At 40.3% G+C, this 18,704-nt stretch overlaps 2 protein-coding genes across 6 annotated transcripts in view; both read left to right on the top strand.

Moving 5' to 3' along the window:
- The first annotated feature begins 62 nt into the window (after positions 1-62).
- Positions 63-8,623, top strand: LOC114359680 (DNA ligase 1). Of its 3 annotated transcripts, none has more exons than XM_028314154.1 (6): positions 63-380; positions 631-798; positions 1,311-1,503; positions 3,014-3,063; positions 3,774-3,852; positions 6,241-8,623. In XM_028314154.1, exons 1-6 carry the CDS (start codon positions 156-158, stop codon positions 8,565-8,567), a joined length of 3,042 nt encoding a protein of 1,013 aa, XP_028169955.1. In that variant the 5' UTR covers positions 63-155; the 3' UTR covers positions 8,568-8,623. The 3 variants fall into 3 exon arrangements, with proteins under 3 accessions (XP_028169955.1, XP_028169956.1, XP_028169953.1); XM_028314155.1 differs by having other exon boundaries at positions 3,014-3,069; positions 3,780-3,852; XM_028314152.1 differs by lacking the exon at positions 3,774-3,852 and having other exon boundaries at positions 3,014-3,142; positions 6,241-8,622.
- Positions 8,624-9,578: 955 nt separating this feature from the next.
- The window catches only part of LOC114359681 (zinc finger protein 37), a 29,259-nt gene continuing 20,133 nt past the window's right edge, over positions 9,579-18,704 (top strand). For 2 of the 3 annotated variants that reach the window (XM_028314158.1, XM_028314156.1), the window contains exons 1-6: positions 9,579-9,811; positions 10,300-10,425; positions 11,269-11,394; positions 12,009-12,146; positions 13,704-13,854; positions 15,285-15,439. In XM_028314158.1, coding sequence (XP_028169959.1) covers positions 9,707-9,811; positions 10,300-10,425; positions 11,269-11,394; positions 12,009-12,146; positions 13,704-13,854; positions 15,285-15,439 — 801 coding nt within the window. In that variant the 5' untranslated portion in view covers positions 9,579-9,706. Of the gene's footprint in view, positions 9,812-10,299; positions 10,426-11,268; positions 11,395-12,008; positions 12,147-13,703; positions 13,855-15,284; positions 15,444-18,704 lie in introns of all 3 variants that reach the window. The other variant, XM_028314157.1, reaches the window with a different exon arrangement.

The following is an 18,704-nucleotide window of genomic DNA, read 5'->3' as shown; positions in this document are numbered from 1 at the left end:
TCATTAATGACACTCATTATGCGACCAATTTATGATGGTAACGTTTTTCAACACGTTTAGCCGAAATCTATACTTTTTTGATTTAGTAGGTTATCAAAAAACAAACTTGCAGGCTTGTGATAATATATTGTAATTTATTTGTGAAATTAAGCAAAATGAAGCGATTTAAAAGGCATAAAGTAAAAGAAGAGAAGCCGGAGGCTTCCACGTCGTTTAGCCGGCGCGTAGACGAGTACGATTTAACTTATTACATCCACGACAGAGTGGAGCTGATGCACCAAGTGTTTTCCATTCTGAAACACAAGGATCTGAAGACGATGGCTCCGGAGTGCGTGCGGAATATCTCTAAAGACAATTTGCAAGAGCTCTGCACCGAAGAGGTACGTCTAAAACCTTTTTCTAGTCTATAAAATAGGATCTTAATACTACATTGGTAACAAGGGTTATCTAAATTGCAATTTGACTTTTTCTTGTTAAATACTAGTCTCTCGCGACTCTTTGAGAGTTCAGACCCATTTGTAGTTCATATCAACCTCATATTATTGCAGTTATCAGTTCTTTTTACATAGATAAATATGAATGTTTAAAAAAAATGGTTGTGATTGGTCAATAAGTAATTTTGATTTTCAGCTCCTAGGTATAAGTTCAAAGCGCCTTTGTGCGATCCTGGACGGGGCTGAGCCACCGTCTGATACAGAGTCGTCGAGCGAGTCTCCGGAGCGCTTGGAGACGATATCTTTGGACAGCATATCATCGGATGATGGGATACTAAGTGAATCGAGCAAAAAGAGTAAAAAGGTATGTTGACTTTTTCTTGTATGTTTTATTAAGTAGCATTACAGTATTACATTATGTCATTTTTATCTAGACACACGGTAGGGTATCAAGCCAAGTTCAAGTAACAGAATGGTAATAATAACACTACACAAAACACTTATTTGACAAAGACCTCCAACTGCTGCTATTTCTCTCTACTATTGGCTATTCTTCTGTACTACGTGCTATGGCTTTGATGTCGTCAATCCACCATCTAAATGATCTGGACAGAGAAAGTCAAGCTATGCGAACAGCTAGGGACTGGAATTCTCCTGTTGCTGTCTTTCCTGAGCACTATAATCCGGGCCTTCTAAAGGCGAGAGTAAATAGGCACTTACAGGGCAGATATGTACCATCCTAGACTGCATCTCACTTAACACCAGGTGCGATTGCGGTCATATGCCTGCCTTGTATTGCATAAAAAAAAGTCTAAAAGTGGAATGATGACAAACATTACCCAGTAATTATTAAAATTTATAAATTAATTTTCCCAGCACAAACGCCACCGCCGCGACTCCAAAACCAAGCCCAAGAAGAAGAAGTCCAAAGACAATCCCGAGCCAGCGAACACAGCAGACGCTGACAAGTCGCGGGCGTCACGCGCCGGGCTCACGGTGCTCGAGCTATTGGAGCTACAGGCGCGAGCTAGAGCTATTAGAGCTCAGCTACAGCAGGAGCAGGCAGCGAGTAAGTAGCTCAGTTGATAGCTCGTGAACTAGTTCATATTTTGGAGCTGATGGAGCTACAGGCGCGAGTTAAAGAAGCTATAAGAGCTCAGCTGCAGCAGGAACAGGCAGCCAGTAAGTAGCTCGTGAACTAGTTCACATTTTTGCGACATCAAAAATCAAAATCAAAAATATTTATTCAGTTTAGACCACAAGTGGCACTTATGACTAGGTATATGCCACATCCAATACAAGAGCTACCTATTAAGCTACAGGCGCGAGAGGGAACCAACTCAGTAACTCAGTTGATAGCTCTTCAGTTAGTTACTTAAGACGCGGGCGTCGCGCGCCGGGCTCACTGTGCTCGAGTTATTGGAGCTACAGGCGCGAGCTAGAGCTATTAGAGCTCAGCTGCAGCAGGAGCAGGCAGCCAGTAAGTAGCTCGTGAACTAGTTCAAATTTTGGAGCTACAAGCGCGACCTAGAGCTATACGAGCTCAGCTACAGAAAGAACAGGCAGCCAGTAAGCAGCTCAGTTGATAGCTTGTGAACTAGTTCACACTTCACATTTTTGTAAAACATCCAATGCAAGAGCTACCTATAGGCGAGCTACAGAGGAAACCAGCAGCTAGTAAGTAGCTCAGTCGATAATTCGTGAGCTAGTAATAAAAGTCGCGCGCCGGGCTCACTGTGCAGGCGCGAGCTAGAGCTATACGAGCTCAGCTGCAGCAGGAACAGGCAGCGAGTAAATAACTCAGTTGATAGTTCTTGGACTAGCTCACATTTTTCAGCTGATAGTGCTACAGGTCCGAGCTAGAGCTATACAAGCTCAGTTACAGCAAGAATAAGCAGTAAGTAAGTAGCTCAGATAGTTCTTGAGCTAGTTCAAATTTTAGAGCTGTTGGAGCTACAGACGCGAGCTAGAGCTATACGAGCTCAGCTGCAGCAGGAACAGGCAGCGAGGAAGTAGCTCAGATAGTTCTTGAGCTAGTTCAAATTTTAGAGCTGTTGGAGCTACAGACGCGAGCTAGAGCTATACAAGCTCAGTTACAGCAAGAATAAGCAGTGAGTAAGTAGCTCAGTTGATAGTTCTTGAGCTAGTTCAAATTTTAGAGCTGTTGGAGCTACAGACGCGAGCTAGAGCTATAAGAGCTCAGCTGCAGCAGGAACAGGCAGCGAGGAAGTAGCACAGTTGATAGCTCGTGAGTTAGTTCACAGTTTTGTGAGAGCAAAAAAGCAAGAACTTGCTTGGGCTACATGCGCTCAGTTTCAGCAGCTTTTAACGAGTACTGTTTATCTCCATGCTTAGTCGAAAAAGCCATTAATCTTCTTTTCGTGTCAACAACAAACCTGAACAGTGTCAGCCCAAAACTCCGCCACAAGAGTGGCACTGTCAGCAGCATTCATCAAATCCTCCTGAGTGCAGTTGCTCGGGCACTCAGGGCACGACATCAGGTGCTTCATCGCATTAATTAAAATTTATGATTTTCGTTTTTTTTTAATAATGATATTTCCTTGTTTCATGTACTCCAGAGCAAGCACTGGAGCCGACGACCGCCAGCGACCACTCGTCAGACAACGAGGTGGAGATCAAGGAGGAGGCAGCTGAGGTCGTGGAGATCAGCAGCGAGGATGAAAAGCCCGACGTGGAACAGCTGAAAGGTGAGCACAAGAGCTAAGACCATCAGCTAGTAACTCAGTTGTTAACTCGTGAACTAGTTCATGTTAATGTGACACCCAATGCAAGAGCTATCTAAGCTACGCCGCGAGCTACAGAGGAAACCAGCAGCTAATAAGTAACTCAGTTGATAGCTCGTGAACTAGTTCACGTTTATGTGACACCCAATGCAAGAGCTACCTAAGCTACGGCGCGAGCTACAGAGGAAACCAGCAGCTAGTAAGTAACTCAGTTGATAGCTCGTGATTCGTGAACTAGTTCATGTTTATGTGACACCCAATGCAAGAGCTACCTAAGCTACGGCGCGAGCTACAGAGGAAACCAGCAGCTAGTAAGTAACTCATGCCCTTATTCACAAACATTATTATGAGGTCTCACAGTGCGCGTGGACGTACCGGGTAATATACGATATTAGCTCTATTCAAAGCTGTGCGTTCGATTTGCTGCTTCATTTGTGAATACGGGCGTCAGTTGATAATAGAGCTCTGTGATTGGTTCGTATGTCACCCTGTGCGTCCACGCGCACTGTGAGACCTCATAGTAATGTTTGTGAATACGGGCGTTAGTCGCGGCTGTCACGTGCCGCACTCACAGTGTCACTCGTCAGACAACGAGGTGGAGATCAAGGAGGAGGCCGCTGAAGTTGTGGAGATCAGCAGCGAGGATGAAAAGCCCGACGTGGAACAGCTGAAAGGTGAGCACAAGAGCTAAGACCATCAGCTAGTAACTCAGTTGTTAACTCGTGAACTAGTTCATGTTTATGCGACACCCATTTCAAGAGCTACCTAAGCTACGGCGCGAGCTACAGAGGAAATCAGCAGCTAGTAAGTAACTCAGTTGATAGCTCTTCAGTTAGTAATCTAACGTCCGTATTCACAAACGACGCTTGCTTAAGTGAAGCAGAAAATCGAACGCACAGCCAGGCCTGGCTCACTCCGCGCGGTACATCCGATAATTACCTACAGCGAAGCGCCCCGCCGGCGGGTATTATATCAGTCGAGTGTCACGCGCGCGCCCGTCAGGACGCTGGCGTGAGTTGTAGTACCTAATTCTATGATCGAAGTATTATTTAAAAATGGACATAAAGGGAAAGAAATATTATTGTGCGGCGTTCGGGTGTTTCAATTCGAAAATAAATCTACCGGATTTATCTTTTTTTTCGCTTCCCAAAGATGCTGAAAGGTATGTTGGCCATGTAGGTAATCAATAATTTTTAGGATAGTATAGGAACCTAACCTACCATGACTACTGCTCAGAATGCGTTCGTTCGTTACAGCCAAAAATGACGTCCACTGCTGGACAAAGGCCTCTCCCAAGATTTTCCATAATCAATGCGTACTTACCTACATACGTACCTCATTACAAATAAGTAGATTATAGCCTGACCAGGAACATAAAAACCCTCGCCATGTTGCGGAAAACTAATGGTACTAATTTCTTTTAATGGCAACAGTAACTGAAAACTTCATTGACATGTCACCTTGCATGTCAGTCTATTGCTGTCAAAGTGTAAACAAACTTTATTTTAAATGTGCGCAATTGGTTTTATGAATTAAATTGCTAAAATATTTTTATAGTCGTGAAAGAAAAGTGGTTCACAATGTGTTAAAGTATTTGTCGAAGAGAAATACTAAGGGTTCGGACAATATTTTCATTGAATAATGTTTCCGACAAAGGTTGTCAAATTGACTGACATGTTTATCGTATAGTACAGTCCACTATGAAAATTAGCTGTGGTTTGTTTCAACTACCTATTTTAAAAATTTTGTCACTTTCTAAGTGTTGAATTTTATGGGATTGGGAAAGAAGTACCGAGTTTGAAGCGTTCATGAGCAGACATTGCAGTTGAATATTCAAGTTCTGAATTTGATTATTGATGAATAATAAATTAAATCTACTAGCTCGATTGATGGTTTCATTTAATTTATTTAAATCAGGTTACCTATAATAATATTTTTTCATTAATTTATGAAAATATCAAATTAGCCCGTAATCCTGAATCCTGATACATAAAGTTAGCCTATTAATTTAACACAGGTACGACTGTACTCAGTGTTGCACTATCAAATGCAATTGAAGCGCCTCTATGCCAGGGTTTTTATGTTCCTGGTCAGGCTATAATTATTATTTTACTAGACACTACTAGACAGCAACCCTAACAGCGTTAGAAGAGTTCAGAGGCACGCGATAGAAAGAGACAAAACTTGTAGGTGAATAAAATTGTAGGCTTAGTGCTGTGCGAGCTGAATTCCACTGTATCGCGTCGTAGCAAGACTCGCATTTATTTAAATCGTCTTGCGGAGTAATCCTTCTGTACCTGTACTATTACTTATTCTGTGGCACAGCGTTGAATAGAGCTCTGTGATTGGATCGTGTGTCACCCTGTGCGTCCACGCGCACTGTGAGACCTCATAGTAATGTTAGTGAATACGGGCGTTAGTCGCGGGTGTCACGTGCCGCACTCACAGTGTCACTCGTCAGACAACGAGGTGGAGATCAAGGAGGAGGCCGCTGAAGTTGTGGAGATCAGCAGCGAGGATGAAAAGCCAGACGTGGAACAGCTGAAAGGTGAGCACAGCACAGGACGAAAGAATGGTCCGGTCCCCCTCCCCTCAGAATAGTCTGCCCCCCCCCCAATGGTATGCCCCCCAGAATGGTCTGATCCCCCCTCAGAATGATCTGGTCCCCCCTCAGAATGATCTGGTCCCCCCTCAGAATGATCTGGTCCCCCCCAGAGTGGGAGGCCTTTGTCCAGGCAGTGGATGTCATTTGGCTGAAACAAATGAATCGGAGGGGAGACTTAGCTCCTTTGCTGTCGTCTACTTTGCAATGGAGGGTTTGGAATTTGGATTCTTTTGATTAAAATCGTTATGGGTCCAACCAATGACAGTTTAACCTTCCCCCGGGACAAACTTGACCTTCACTGGTTGGTTTATTGGCGGATAAGCTGTGGCTACACAGGAGTTGCAGCGGTGGAATAGTCCCGTATCTTCTATTTATAAGTTTTCTGTTTCTCGAGCAAAAGCTGGTAGATCATTGTGAATTGACATTATTCTTATCACAAAAACCTTTACCATTCCAGAGAAAGCCACGCCAAAGCCTACAGAGCCCGAATCGCCATCGGAGGATACTCAGAACACGACTTCGGTCACCAAGCGGATCAACGACCTCATCATCACGGTCCCGCAAGTCAAAACCACCAGGAAAATAAAACTGAACCGAAGCAAAATCGTTGTCTGCGTCCCCAACTCTGAAAGTAACGAAAAAGATCAAAATAGTAACAATGAAAGCAACAAACCTAAAGAGGATTCAACTCCAGCTACAAGCACAGAAGTTATAGAGAAACGTAAAGAAAAACAAGTAAATGTCAAAGAAGTAAGCAAAAAGAGCAAAGAGAAAGAAGCTAAGACGAAAGAGAAAAAGAAAAAAGATAAGAAAAACAAAAATAAAAACCAAGACAGTGATCATGATGAGATTACGCTGCAGTTGTCGGATTCGGAGAAAATGGATCTGCTAGAAGACCTAGATAGAAAGAACTTTGATAAGTTGTCTAGTTCTGAATCGGAGGACTCGGAAAGCAGTTCGGAGAGCGAGTCCGAAGCAAGCGAGGCGTCTAAAAGCAGTCCAGAGAAAGACAAAAGCAAAAACAATACTGCCAAAGAGAAACCCGAAGTACCGGTTTCAAAAAGTGCAAGCAAAGATTCTTTAGTTGAAATTCAAGATAAAAATACTGTGAAACCAGTTGATGAAGAAACTTCTTCCCTTAAAATTCAAGAAGAAAGTATCATAAATATAGATACTGAGAGTCAAGACACGATATCAGATGATAAAATGTTAGAAACTGTTAAACCAACTGAAGAGGCTTTGGGCACAAATGAAAGTAATTTGGACATAGCTTCGATCGACGATATTCCTGTTATAACACATGAGAATGACGAGTCCCAAAGCAGTGCTGTTTTAGTCGCAGAATCTGATTCGAGGTCTACTGATCTGTCCAAACCCGATACGATTACTAAAGCAGATGCAAGTAATACGGAAAAGGGTAATGATGAAGATACTCAAACTAGACAAGTGACTTCAGAGTTGAATGCTCATGGAAAAACTTTGAAAATTACAGTTGAAGTCACTACGCCGGTTACTAGTGATAGTCCTTCAAAAGAAAATACACAAGATAATAATGAGAATGATGATAATGAAACAACTAAGAAAGAAGGTGAGAAATTGTCGGAAGGAGAACTCTCAGACAAAGACAGTACTGACATAGAAGCAGTGGAACTAAAACCAGAAGTAGTTTGCATATCTGACGACGAGATTGACAAGGTAGCCGTAAAAAAGAAGAAAAAGAAAGAAAAAAAAGCTAAAAGCAAAAAATCTAAGAAATCCAAGCAGGATTTTCGGGAAAGCGGTGATCAAAACTTTTACACTGAAGAAAAAGAGGAAGAAACACAAGTAAAGACAAACGAAGTGATTAAAGTCGATGAAGATGACGTCAGCAAAGAAAAGAACGAAGTAGAACAAGTAGAAATGAACGAAGTAATAAAAATAGAAGAAGATGAAGTAAAAATATCTTTAGAAGATGATGATTATGATGACGTGTGCGAAATAATGGAATTATCAGACGATTCGTCGTGCTACGAAGTTGAAGGCACTGTGTTGTCAAAAGAACCGACTGCAGAAGAGATTGAGGCGCTTTCTGCTAGAATAGATGAAATAGAAAGAGAGGATGTAGTGACAGAAGAAGAAATAAGACAACATGAGAAGCGTATCGCGGAAGAAGAGAGTATTAAAGAACTAGAAAACGTGTCGTGGAAAGATAGGTATTTGGACAGCAATAAAGTCAAGAAAGTGCTCAGTACTTCCAGCATTTTTAACGCGATGAGGAAGAAAAATAGAGATTTGAAAAAGAAGTTGCTAGAAAGTAAGAAGAAAGAAGCGGAGATTCAAGAAGTGAAAGAAAAAGAAATTGTTGAAAAGGCTCTGCCGCCAGTAGAAGGCTCAATAGAACATTATAACATGCTAGAAGGCTCAACTAAATACGTGGATCCGGTTCCAGAAATAGTAGAAAAGATCGATAAAGATGCAGCTTCAGAAATAGTTGAAAAAGACGATGCAGAAACTCAAAATGGCGGTGAAGAAAACGCGAAAGATTCACAAAATAGTGAAGAAATTCAAAAGAAAAGTGACGAAATTGAAGAAGATACGAATGGAGTCGACAAAAACACAGAAGAACAGTCTTCAATGGCGAAAGAACTTACGAAAGACGCTAAACAACTGCTCAAAATGTATAAGAGGCTGTTGAAATACAATGACATGTACAAACAAAACGCGCAGAAAGACCCAAATAAAAAGAAGAGGAAGAAAACTAAGAAGAAAAACAAAGATGATGGGAACGCGGTTACTACTATTTAGTATTCTAGATTTTAAGTGATGTTAGAAATAAATAAATAAATAGGTTTATTTATGATAAAAAATAGTAATCGAAATAAATCTGCATTTATTAAAAATGCAGATTTATTTCGATTACTATTTTTTTTTCATCAATTCCATAAGAAAACCTTTAGGAAGTATTGTATAAAATCAGAAATCTTCAAGAAAATATTTCTATAAAATAATACTGCTTTTCACTAATATTATAAAGAAACTAGCGACCCGCCCCTACTTCGCACAGGTACAATGGATTATACTTACAGAAACCTTGCTTCCTCCTATTAAAAAAAACCGCATCTAAATCCGCTGCGTAATTTTCAAGATACTTGAAGCATACATAGGGACAGACAACGGAAAGCGACTTTGTTCTAAACTATGTAATGATAATAATTTGAAAGTTCGTAAGAATGGAATGGATGTTTAGTTACTCTTTAATGCAAAAACGACTGAACGAATTTTGATGAAACCATGCAACCAACCATTTCGTGTTTATAAATCCGAATAACAGGGTAAAATGGATAACGAAATTGAGTTCACCTGTTGTAATTTCACGCGGGAAAAGCTAGTAAAAGTATAAACCTCCTTCTGGCGCAATCGGGTAAAAAAAAGTGTCGGTGTCGAGACCTTCGGACCTTGGGGACCGAATGCTAAATTATTGTTTCGGACCATTTCCCCTAAATTAATTAAAATTTCGGAAAATCTAAATAAATGCTGGCTCTTTCCTTGCACAAAGGCTTAGTATTGCCATTCAGCGAGGAAATGCTGCCAGCATCCTCGCCTCTTTGCCTCACGGACACATTTTCATTTTTGAGTAAAATAAGTTTATGTTTTTATTTTGTTTAGAGTTAAGTTTGCCTTAGTTTAAAAAAAAATCTGTTTATTGAAAAAAAGTTGTTTCATTTTCAGTTCGGCCAACGAACGCGATTCCAGGCCAGGATGGATTTAAAAAATGTAACCTTTAAAAAAATAAAAATGTCGCTGTCAAACTCAAATTTGACAAAATGACGCTTTGTTGGGAATTTGTGTGAAAACATTTAAAAATCAATAAATATATTGAAAATAAATGTTTCTTGAGTGAAATATTGGTTGTGTTTAAAAGCCTAAAGCTGTAAAAACTCATAATGGATGACTTGTGCACTGCATGCCTGTGTACGGGCCGAAACTTGTACTTTATTGGTGAAACGGGATCGTATCACTTGTATTCTCAAATTTTAAATGAAATCCCTGTAAGTATACTATTTTTCTTATCACAAAATGTACTTGGAACAGTAAGGATCCGACATCACTCAGTGTTTTTGATTTAGAATTGAATTACGAGCAAAATCGTGATAATGAATATTTCTACCAATTAAATTCAAATAGTACCTTCGATATTTAGTAGAAAATGAAAATGCTAATGCTACCAACTGTGCGATGTGGAAGTCATTGGGAGAGGCCTATGTTCAGCAGTGAGCGTCTGTGACTGAAATGATGATGAACCCGTCGAAAATTTTCAAGTGTAATACGCTGTTACGGCCAGCGATTGTTTCATCAATATTGGGTAGCACTATCCTTCAATATTGCATGCCGTGGCAACCTATAATTAAGGCAGCACTTAGATTAAGTTAAATACGTTGTAAATATTGATTGTCTTCCAGTGTATGTCTTGTTGGTTGTCCTATTAAATAAATAAATAAACATTTGATTCTTGCCTTTCAACACACGATATCCGCAGGTGTACGACTTCTCATCGGTCTGTGTTCGAGTCTGCTGGGAATGCCGAGCGCTGCTCCGTCGCTTCGGGGAGTTCAAGGCGCTCGTCAAGCGCTCCTACTCCGAACTGCTGCAGCAGTGCCACCAGGTATCTCCACTGAGTGTATTGTACACAGTTATCTTCGCTATAGGATTGTTATTTGGCTCGCCTACGCACACACCACGACCTGCCCCCACCGCTGACTGGGCTGTGACGTATGCGCTCGAGACAAATTTTATCTACAGTACCCACTGAGAAGGGTCCAAAATTGGCGGAACAGTGTGCCTTCAGTGGCGAAAAAAATCGCAAGTCCAAAAGAAGAAGAAAAGGGTCCTATTCCACTTTGAGTCATAGAAATTAAAATTCATCATTTCAATTTCTGGCCGGTCGGGTATCGAAACCGGGACCTCTTCTCATAGTAGTCCGTTCTGAACCACTACACCAAACGGCCGACAAATTATTCGGCCGTTTGGTGCAGTGGTTCGAAACTGACTACTATTCCGGAGGTTGCGGGTTCGATTCCTGCACAGTACAAACATTTGTGTGCATGAACATGTTTGTTTGTATTGGACTGGGTGTTTTCAGGTGTTTTCTATGTATAATAAGTATGTATTTACAAAAAAAAGTATTTAAGTATGTTTATATCCGTTGTCTAGTACCCATAGTACAAGCTTTGCTTAGTTTGGGACTAAAGCTTGGTTCGTGAGCACGTAGAATTTTGTCCAATGACCCCAAGCTACCCATCCTTATTGCTCGCGCGTAATTATATTGCTGTCGCGACTGTGCGACGGGCGCCCGCAGTGAGTGTGCGAGCGCGACAGCAACATAATTACGGTCATTGGACAAAATTCTACGTGCTCACGGATCAGGCTTTAGAAGCGCAGTGATAAAGTGTCCAAGGATATTTATTTATTTATTTTATAACGTCATGACCCCCCCCCCCCCTTTCAGAACGACCCCCCCTCCCGCCTGTCGCTGGCGCGTGCGCCGCGTCTGCAGACGGCCGCGGGCGTCGCGTTCGGCTGGCCCGACGAGACGCACGTTAAAGAGGAGCACGACGAGCTGGTGATTTACGAGGTGGGTTGATGCTGTACTTATGTCGCTTAATTCACTTAGTGTACTTGTCATTTAATTCACTTAGTATACTTATGTCACTTAATACTTATGCCACTTATTTTACTTAGTATACTTACTTCACTTATTATACTTTCTGCAGACTACACACTATACTTACTACACTTATTTTACTTACTTCGCTTATTACACACAGAAGCACAGCGCCCCTAGCGGATACTTTCAAGAACTAAAATCTTCATAGACATTTTTGACGCACTCGATATCGAATACATTTGATTTATATTTATGCTAGCTTTCCGCCCGCGGCTTCGCCCGCGTGGAAATTTGTCTGTCACAGAAAAACTTTATTGCGCGCTTACCTGTTTCAAAAACTGGGATAAAAACTATCGTATGTCCTTTCCCGGGACTCAAACTATCTCTATTTCATCAAAATCGGTTCAGTAGTTTAGGCGTGAAAGCAAGACAGACAGACAGAGTTACTTTCGCATTTATAATATTAGTATAGATGTTAGGTACCAAATATGACAATCATCAATTTTTTTTTCTGACGATGTCCAAAACCGTCCAAACCAATCTTCTTTTATATTGTTAACTTTATTTTGTACTCTTTTTAGAACGGAGATGAAGTGAAGCCTCTAAAGGAAGAGGAGATACATGAAGCCCCGCACAGCGAGCCTGAAGTCCAGGCATACAACGTGCACGTAGAAGATGATGAGGACAATAATACTAAGAAGAAGAAGACCACTAAAAAGGTTGGGAATTAATCATTTATTTAGCTCAGTGGTTCTTAACCTTTAAGTCACGAGAGACCATTTTACCAAATTTCTATCTTGTCAGGGACCACTTTTTTTTTCTAAATCTTTTAAAAGGGGAGGTCGATTTCTCGCCCACTGTGCGCCATTTGCGTTGTGTTTACTCGACTCATCACGTCACGTCACTTGTTTATTACGACGTCTTCGCGGACCACTTGGAATGCCTCCAGGGACCACCAGTGGTCCACGGACCACCGGTTAAGAACCACTGATTTAGCTGAACGCATGCTTACAGCAAAAAACTAGAACGCATACAAGTTAGGTCACGCAACAAATTAGTTGAGGCCATCAACATTTGTAAGTATCTGTAAGACTCCCCACAAACTACAAACTTTTAGGGCCTTGTCACACTGGCGGATTACGGGATTATTCCCACGTCTCGATCCCACCGCTGCAACTCCTGTGTAGCCAGGATCTACAGCTTGACCGCCAATAACCCAACCAGTGAAGGCCAAGTTTGTCCCGGGGGAAAGTTAAACTGTCATTGGACTCGCAACGAAATTAATCAGAAGAACGTAGAAGGAGTTCGAAGTTACGTTACTGAGTTCACTAAAAAGGTAAGAAGTTGAAAAGAAAGTCGCAAAACAGAGTAAACTCTGTTTGTAAAAGAGGAGGAGATACATAAAGCTCCACAGCAAGCTAAAAGTCCAGGCTTACAACGTGCACGTGGAAAATGATGAAGACCAGAACACAGGGAAAAAGAAGACCACCAAAAAGGTAGGATGTTTCAAAGAAATTCCAAAGAGAGTAACGCCCGTATTCACAAACATTACTATGAGGTCTCACAGTGCGCGTGGACGCATAGGGTAACACACAAACCAATCATAGCTCTATTCAACGCTGTGCGTTCGATTTGCTGCTTCACATAAGCAAGCATCGTTTGTGAATACGGTATTAAACTTTGTTAGTAAAAGAGATACAGGACGCGCCGCCGATGCAAGTCTTGTTTATATTTATGCCACTTATTTCACTTAGTATACTTATGTCACTTATAACACTTAATATAAAAAGTGTAAAAGTGCTTTCGAAATCTTATTTGCAGAAAGTAAATGACATCGACTATACTTTAACCACTAAAAAGGTACATAGTTGTTGCAATTCACGAAGGCGAGTGAGCTTTACATGTGTGGTGGCTCACTATTGTTCGTTTTTGCAAAATTTTGGAGTGATAAAGATACTTTGAGAGACATAACGATGTATGTGCATGTACATGTACACACACAAGTAATAATCTCAATATCTCTGTTCTGCTCAAGGTCAGCTGGTAGAGAATGACTTATGGCATTAAGCTCGCCTTTTTGTACGGAACATTATTATGTGTGTGCAATAAAGTCTTTAAATAAATAAATAAATAAAGCTCACTCGCCTTTGTGCGTTACAAGAACTATTATATATAGGATGTTCTAAGAAATCTCAATCGGGGGAGAACACACAAAAATAACAGTATTTTGCCTACAGCCAACAAATGAACCAATTTTATTTCCTCTTATATTTCAGACTGCAAAAGAGAAGAAGAAAAAGGTGAAATCGAAGAAAAAACTAAAAGCAAAAAAGGTGAACAGCAAGAAAAAGACAGAAGAAGTTCGCTCCGAGACCCCTGAGGACTTGGAGCTTAACGTACACGATGACATCAGCGACGGAGGAGTTGGTGAGTCACACAGATCATAGAAACTAAAGGTAGATGTGAAAAGAGGGCGTGAAATTTAAATTTTGGGGAAGCTTGATGTGGCGTTTACTGTACACTTGACTCCTTTTTACCCGACTGCGCCAGAAGGAGGGTTATATTTTTCGAGTGTATGTTATGTATGTATGTATATTTCTTTAGCACGGCCTACAGCCTAAACGGCGTGACTGATTTTAGCGTGAGAGGTGTCATTAGATTCGTGTTAATCGTGAAAATTACATTGGCTATATTCAAATTGAAAAAAATCAAAACGGCGGATAAATCCCTAAAGGGCGCCATAATGTCTTCAAAAAAATTTTTGTTTTTTGTCAAAACCTATCGAGTGGGGTATCAAAATAAAGGGCTTTTATATGTTATTTAACTAAAAATATTAAAATAAAATTATTGGGTCATGTAGTTATGAAATGTCCTGAAAAGTTGATATATCCAGGTTATGAAACTCAGCTACGAAAGTGGATAAAATGTTTATTAATTAATAACCAGATAAGAACAGAGAAAACGTAAACCATTTTCGTAGCTGGTTATGAAACATGGTTTTACAAAAACGACAAGTAAATTCCATTCTCGTAAATGGATATCAAGCAAGAAAATAAATCCATGTTCGTATCTGGTTACCAAAGGTCACTTACGAACGTGGATTAAAGGCATCAGGCCTCCCAAACTCGTCTGGCCAGCGTGGGGAGGGTAAGCCAAATCATTCAGGGACTGGGTAGTCAATGCGAAAAAACGCTCAACGGTTGGAATGTGCAGGTGTCAAAATGTCCATACGGACCGGCTGTTAGTGTGGCAGAAAGTATGAACGTCAAAAAGTCCCAGTGCCAAATGTACATTGTTACCATGGTTACAATGGTTTAGTGACAAATGGTACACATCACAAAATACAAGTACAACAAAAGGTGTGATAGATAAAATGATCAACTGATATATTGTGCTCATGAATAAATTAATAAAATTAAATGTCAAAATGTTCAATGTTCTTGTAGTCTAGTCAATAAAGTTTTTTTGGACATTTTTACCTTGATGCATTTAAACACGTGTTCACGTTAGCTATTATACAATAAGACGCTTGTTCAAATAAACCCGAAGACATTTTAACTTTAGATCATTTTAACCATTGCTCATTTCGACGTTCATACTTTCTGCCACACTAACAGCCGGTCCGTATGGACATTTTGACACCTGCACATTCCAACCGTTGAGCGTTTTTTCGCATTGACTACCCAGTCCCAGAATGGGCCAAATCCTCCATTAGCCTCTGGACATTAGAGGGTCGTGTCGTGCTCCTGCAGTGAAAACTAAAGGACCTGACGATGATGATCATGGTATTACAATGTGGGCGCACCTCAAAAGAGATTCTCAAAACTCATTATAATTGAACTTTTTTGTTGTCACAGGTGACACGGATGAAATCGAGCCTGACCCAGTGACGAGGATCGAAGAAACAGAAGCGAAAGAGACTGAAAAAGTAGGACCGAGGAGTAGAAAGAAGAAAGAAGCATTAACCGCAGCAGGACAGGAGAACAACCCTCTCGAAGAAACGGCGAAAAAGGTAAGTGAACTCATGGGAAGTTTACTTTATAACATGAACTAGCGAGGGTACAATAAAATATCCTTCTTTTTTAATAAGTACAGCCGATAGCATGTCAGCGTAAACACTGTGGTATCTTACGTAGTTGCGATAAGGGCGAATTTGAAACGAAAATGTATAGTATGATGTGCTGTCGTCTGTACATGAAATTAACTTTAGTTTCATCAAAATATTAAACGATTCCTGTCGGTTTAGGATGCTCGCCATGATAATTCAAAATTCTAAAATACATAAATTGCGTTGAACAATTCGTCGCTTGCCTCTCTAACTGACGAATCTGCCATTTTTCTCGAAACTGAGTTATCTACACCATCTTAATCAATTTTGCAAGACCAATCGATCTGTCTAATCGCCTGAAAATTTTGCTCAATGTCAGTTACGTCAGTTAGAGAGGCAAGCGACGAATTTACAAAAATACATTATTGATTCTATTTGTTACAATTAACATGTCATTTTTAATAATCATAATAAAAAAAAATCAATCTTATCGACGATTATAGACGATAAATGTATGGTCTTATCGTGCAAAATCGATAAAAGTTTGTAGTGGCGCGTATCCTAGACCTACTCGTTTATAAACTATCCGATATAACTGTAAATGTAATATTTGGTAGCAAAAGTTAAAAGGTTTTTCTCTATTTGAAAAGAGACACTTCGCAAGTCTTCTAAACTTTTTGTCTCAACTACCCTCGAACGTATCTTGCAGATAAATGTGTTGACCAAAATAATCCTCACAAATCGTGTGGTCTTCTCCCCGCGTTATTCCCAGCTGCCCCCACTAGTTTTACCCCCACTGGGGGCAACTGGGAATGTATTAACAAAAATGCTCCACTTTCCCCCACTTGTGGGGCAAACGGTATTATAAAAGTACTAAAAAATATTACACTCGCGAGCAAAACTATGGAATCACTTACATGAAGTTGTTTCCACGCGATCTTGTGTACTAACGAATTGGTTGGGAACAAAAAAAGTGGCACCATTTTAAAGATTAAACTTTTATCTTTAAATTGATACCAAATTAATTTAAATCACACCGGTATTTAAAAAGATATCCCGGCTGATGTGAAGAAGTAACGAAAAAGACATGTATGAACTGTTTGATACGTCGCGAGTTGCGGCCTATTTACCCCCTATAAAAGCACGCGTTTTCGGATTTTTGCTTTCACACGTTGATTCATACACATCTCCGCTTCTTTTGACACTTTACCTGGGATTCTACACCTTCAGAAGCAGCACAAATCGTTGCACTATTGCAAGAAGGGCTCAGCCAGCGGGCTGTCGCACGTCAGCGCCACATAAGCCAGTCCTGGGTTTCGAAAGTTTTAAGACGCTTTCGGGAGACTGGTGGCTTTATCCCGAGACTAAGTTCTGAACAGCGCCGGCGCACATCGCAGAGGGAAGACCGTTTTTTCATGTCAACCTCTCTATGAAATCGTCATTTGACTGGAATCGACGTCCAGTAAGAGCTCAGAAATGTTCGAAGGATAGCTGTTAGCGAGTAGACAGTTTGTCTAAGACATAAGCAATAGAATTTAACTCCAAAAAGGCCTGCCACAGGCTCGAAACTGACGGCAGGTCACCGATAAGCACGCTTTCAATTTGCTCGTACACATCTCGATGTTAAGTCGAGCAAGCCACCCCCATAAGCCACTGTTTCAGCGAACCAGCACTGCACAAATCGCTCCTCAGGCCGCCTATAAACCCGACCTCTTCGACTGCATTCATCGGAGAACAGAACTCGCTTCCATTACTCGCCTTCCCATCGAGATGTGTACGAGCAAATTGAAAGGGTGCTTATCGGTTACCTGCCGTCAGTTTCGAGCCTGTGGCAGGCCTTTTTGGAGTCAAATTCTATTGCTTATATCTCAGACGAACTGTCCACTCGCTAACAGCTATCTTACGAACATTTCTGAGCTCTTGATGGACATCGAATCCAGTCAAATGACGATTTCATAGAGAGATTGACATGAAAAAACGGCCTTCCCTCTGCGATGTGCACCGGCGCTGTTCAGAACTTGGTCTCGGGATAAAGCCACTAGTCTCCCGAAAGCGTCTTGAAACTTTCGAAACCCAGGACTGGCTTATGTGGCGCTGACGTGCGACAGCCCGCTGGCTGAGCCTTTCTTGCAATAGTGCAACGATTTGTGCTGCTTCTGAAGGTGTAGAATCCCAGGTAAAGTGTCAAAAGAAGCGGAGATGTGTATGAATCAACGTGTGAAAGCAAAAATTCGAAAACGCGTGCTTTTATAGGGGGTAAATAGGCCGCAACTCGCGACGTATCAAACAGTTCATACATGTCTTTTTCGTTACTTCTTCACATCAGCCGGGATATCTTTTTAAATACCGGTGTGATTTAAATTAATTTGGTATCAATTTAAAGATAAAAGTTTAATCTTTAAAATGGTGCCACTTTTTTTGTTAATAACAAATTCGTTAGTACACAAGTTCGCGTGGAAACAACTTCATGTAAGTGATTCCATAGTTTTGCTCGCGAGTGTATTTTAAAATAAAGTAGCGTCTGAACGCAATACTGAAAAAGAAGCAACGGATTCAAAATTAAAAATTGTCATTAACAAAAAAATATTTACAATTTTGTGCCGATGATTCCCAGTATTAGATATAGTATAAGAGATATTGTTTTGGGAATATTTTTCCACCCGGTTTTTATAATTTCTTCATCTCTTTGGTGAAAGTCGAGAGTTATACCTTGATTTTTTAGAATCCAGCAGAGATGTAAACAAACACTTTCATACACAATTACACCATAATCACTTACGTGTTCATAATATCATACACATTATTTAACAAGCCCATGAAACCAACTTTATTTTCACGTTTATACAAGTTTGAAATCAATCTTTGAAACAAATTATTTTAGCAAAATACGTGGACGATGAAAATTTGTGACATTGTCAAATTGACTTGACGTTTAAAATCATGTGTTATCTCCATATTGTCTATGACTTGTCTCTGACACATCAGTGCCGTAACCTGTGAGTCATAGACAATAATCTGTAAATTTAATCGATATTATTTTAAGTATTCACTTATTTCGATTACTGATTAATTTTAAATAAAAAATATACGATACTTTGTTTAGTTTTCCAGCGATAACTTCGACAATATTGGAGATAACGTAAATTTATTTTTCTACTTTTAGTGTTTACTTTTTCGGAGTCAGTTTAATTTTTAGTCGGTTTTATTTAAACGAAATTATGTTACTTTT

The sequence above is a fragment of the Ostrinia furnacalis genome, unplaced genomic scaffold, assembly GCF_004193835.3.
Source record: "Ostrinia furnacalis isolate ACB-3 unplaced genomic scaffold, ASM419383v2 OfSCF4587, whole genome shotgun sequence".
Classification (NCBI taxonomy): domain Eukaryota; kingdom Metazoa; phylum Arthropoda; class Insecta; order Lepidoptera; family Crambidae; genus Ostrinia; species Ostrinia furnacalis.
Note: the sequence above shows the minus strand (reverse complement) of the source record. Positions and strands in the feature narration are given on the sequence as shown.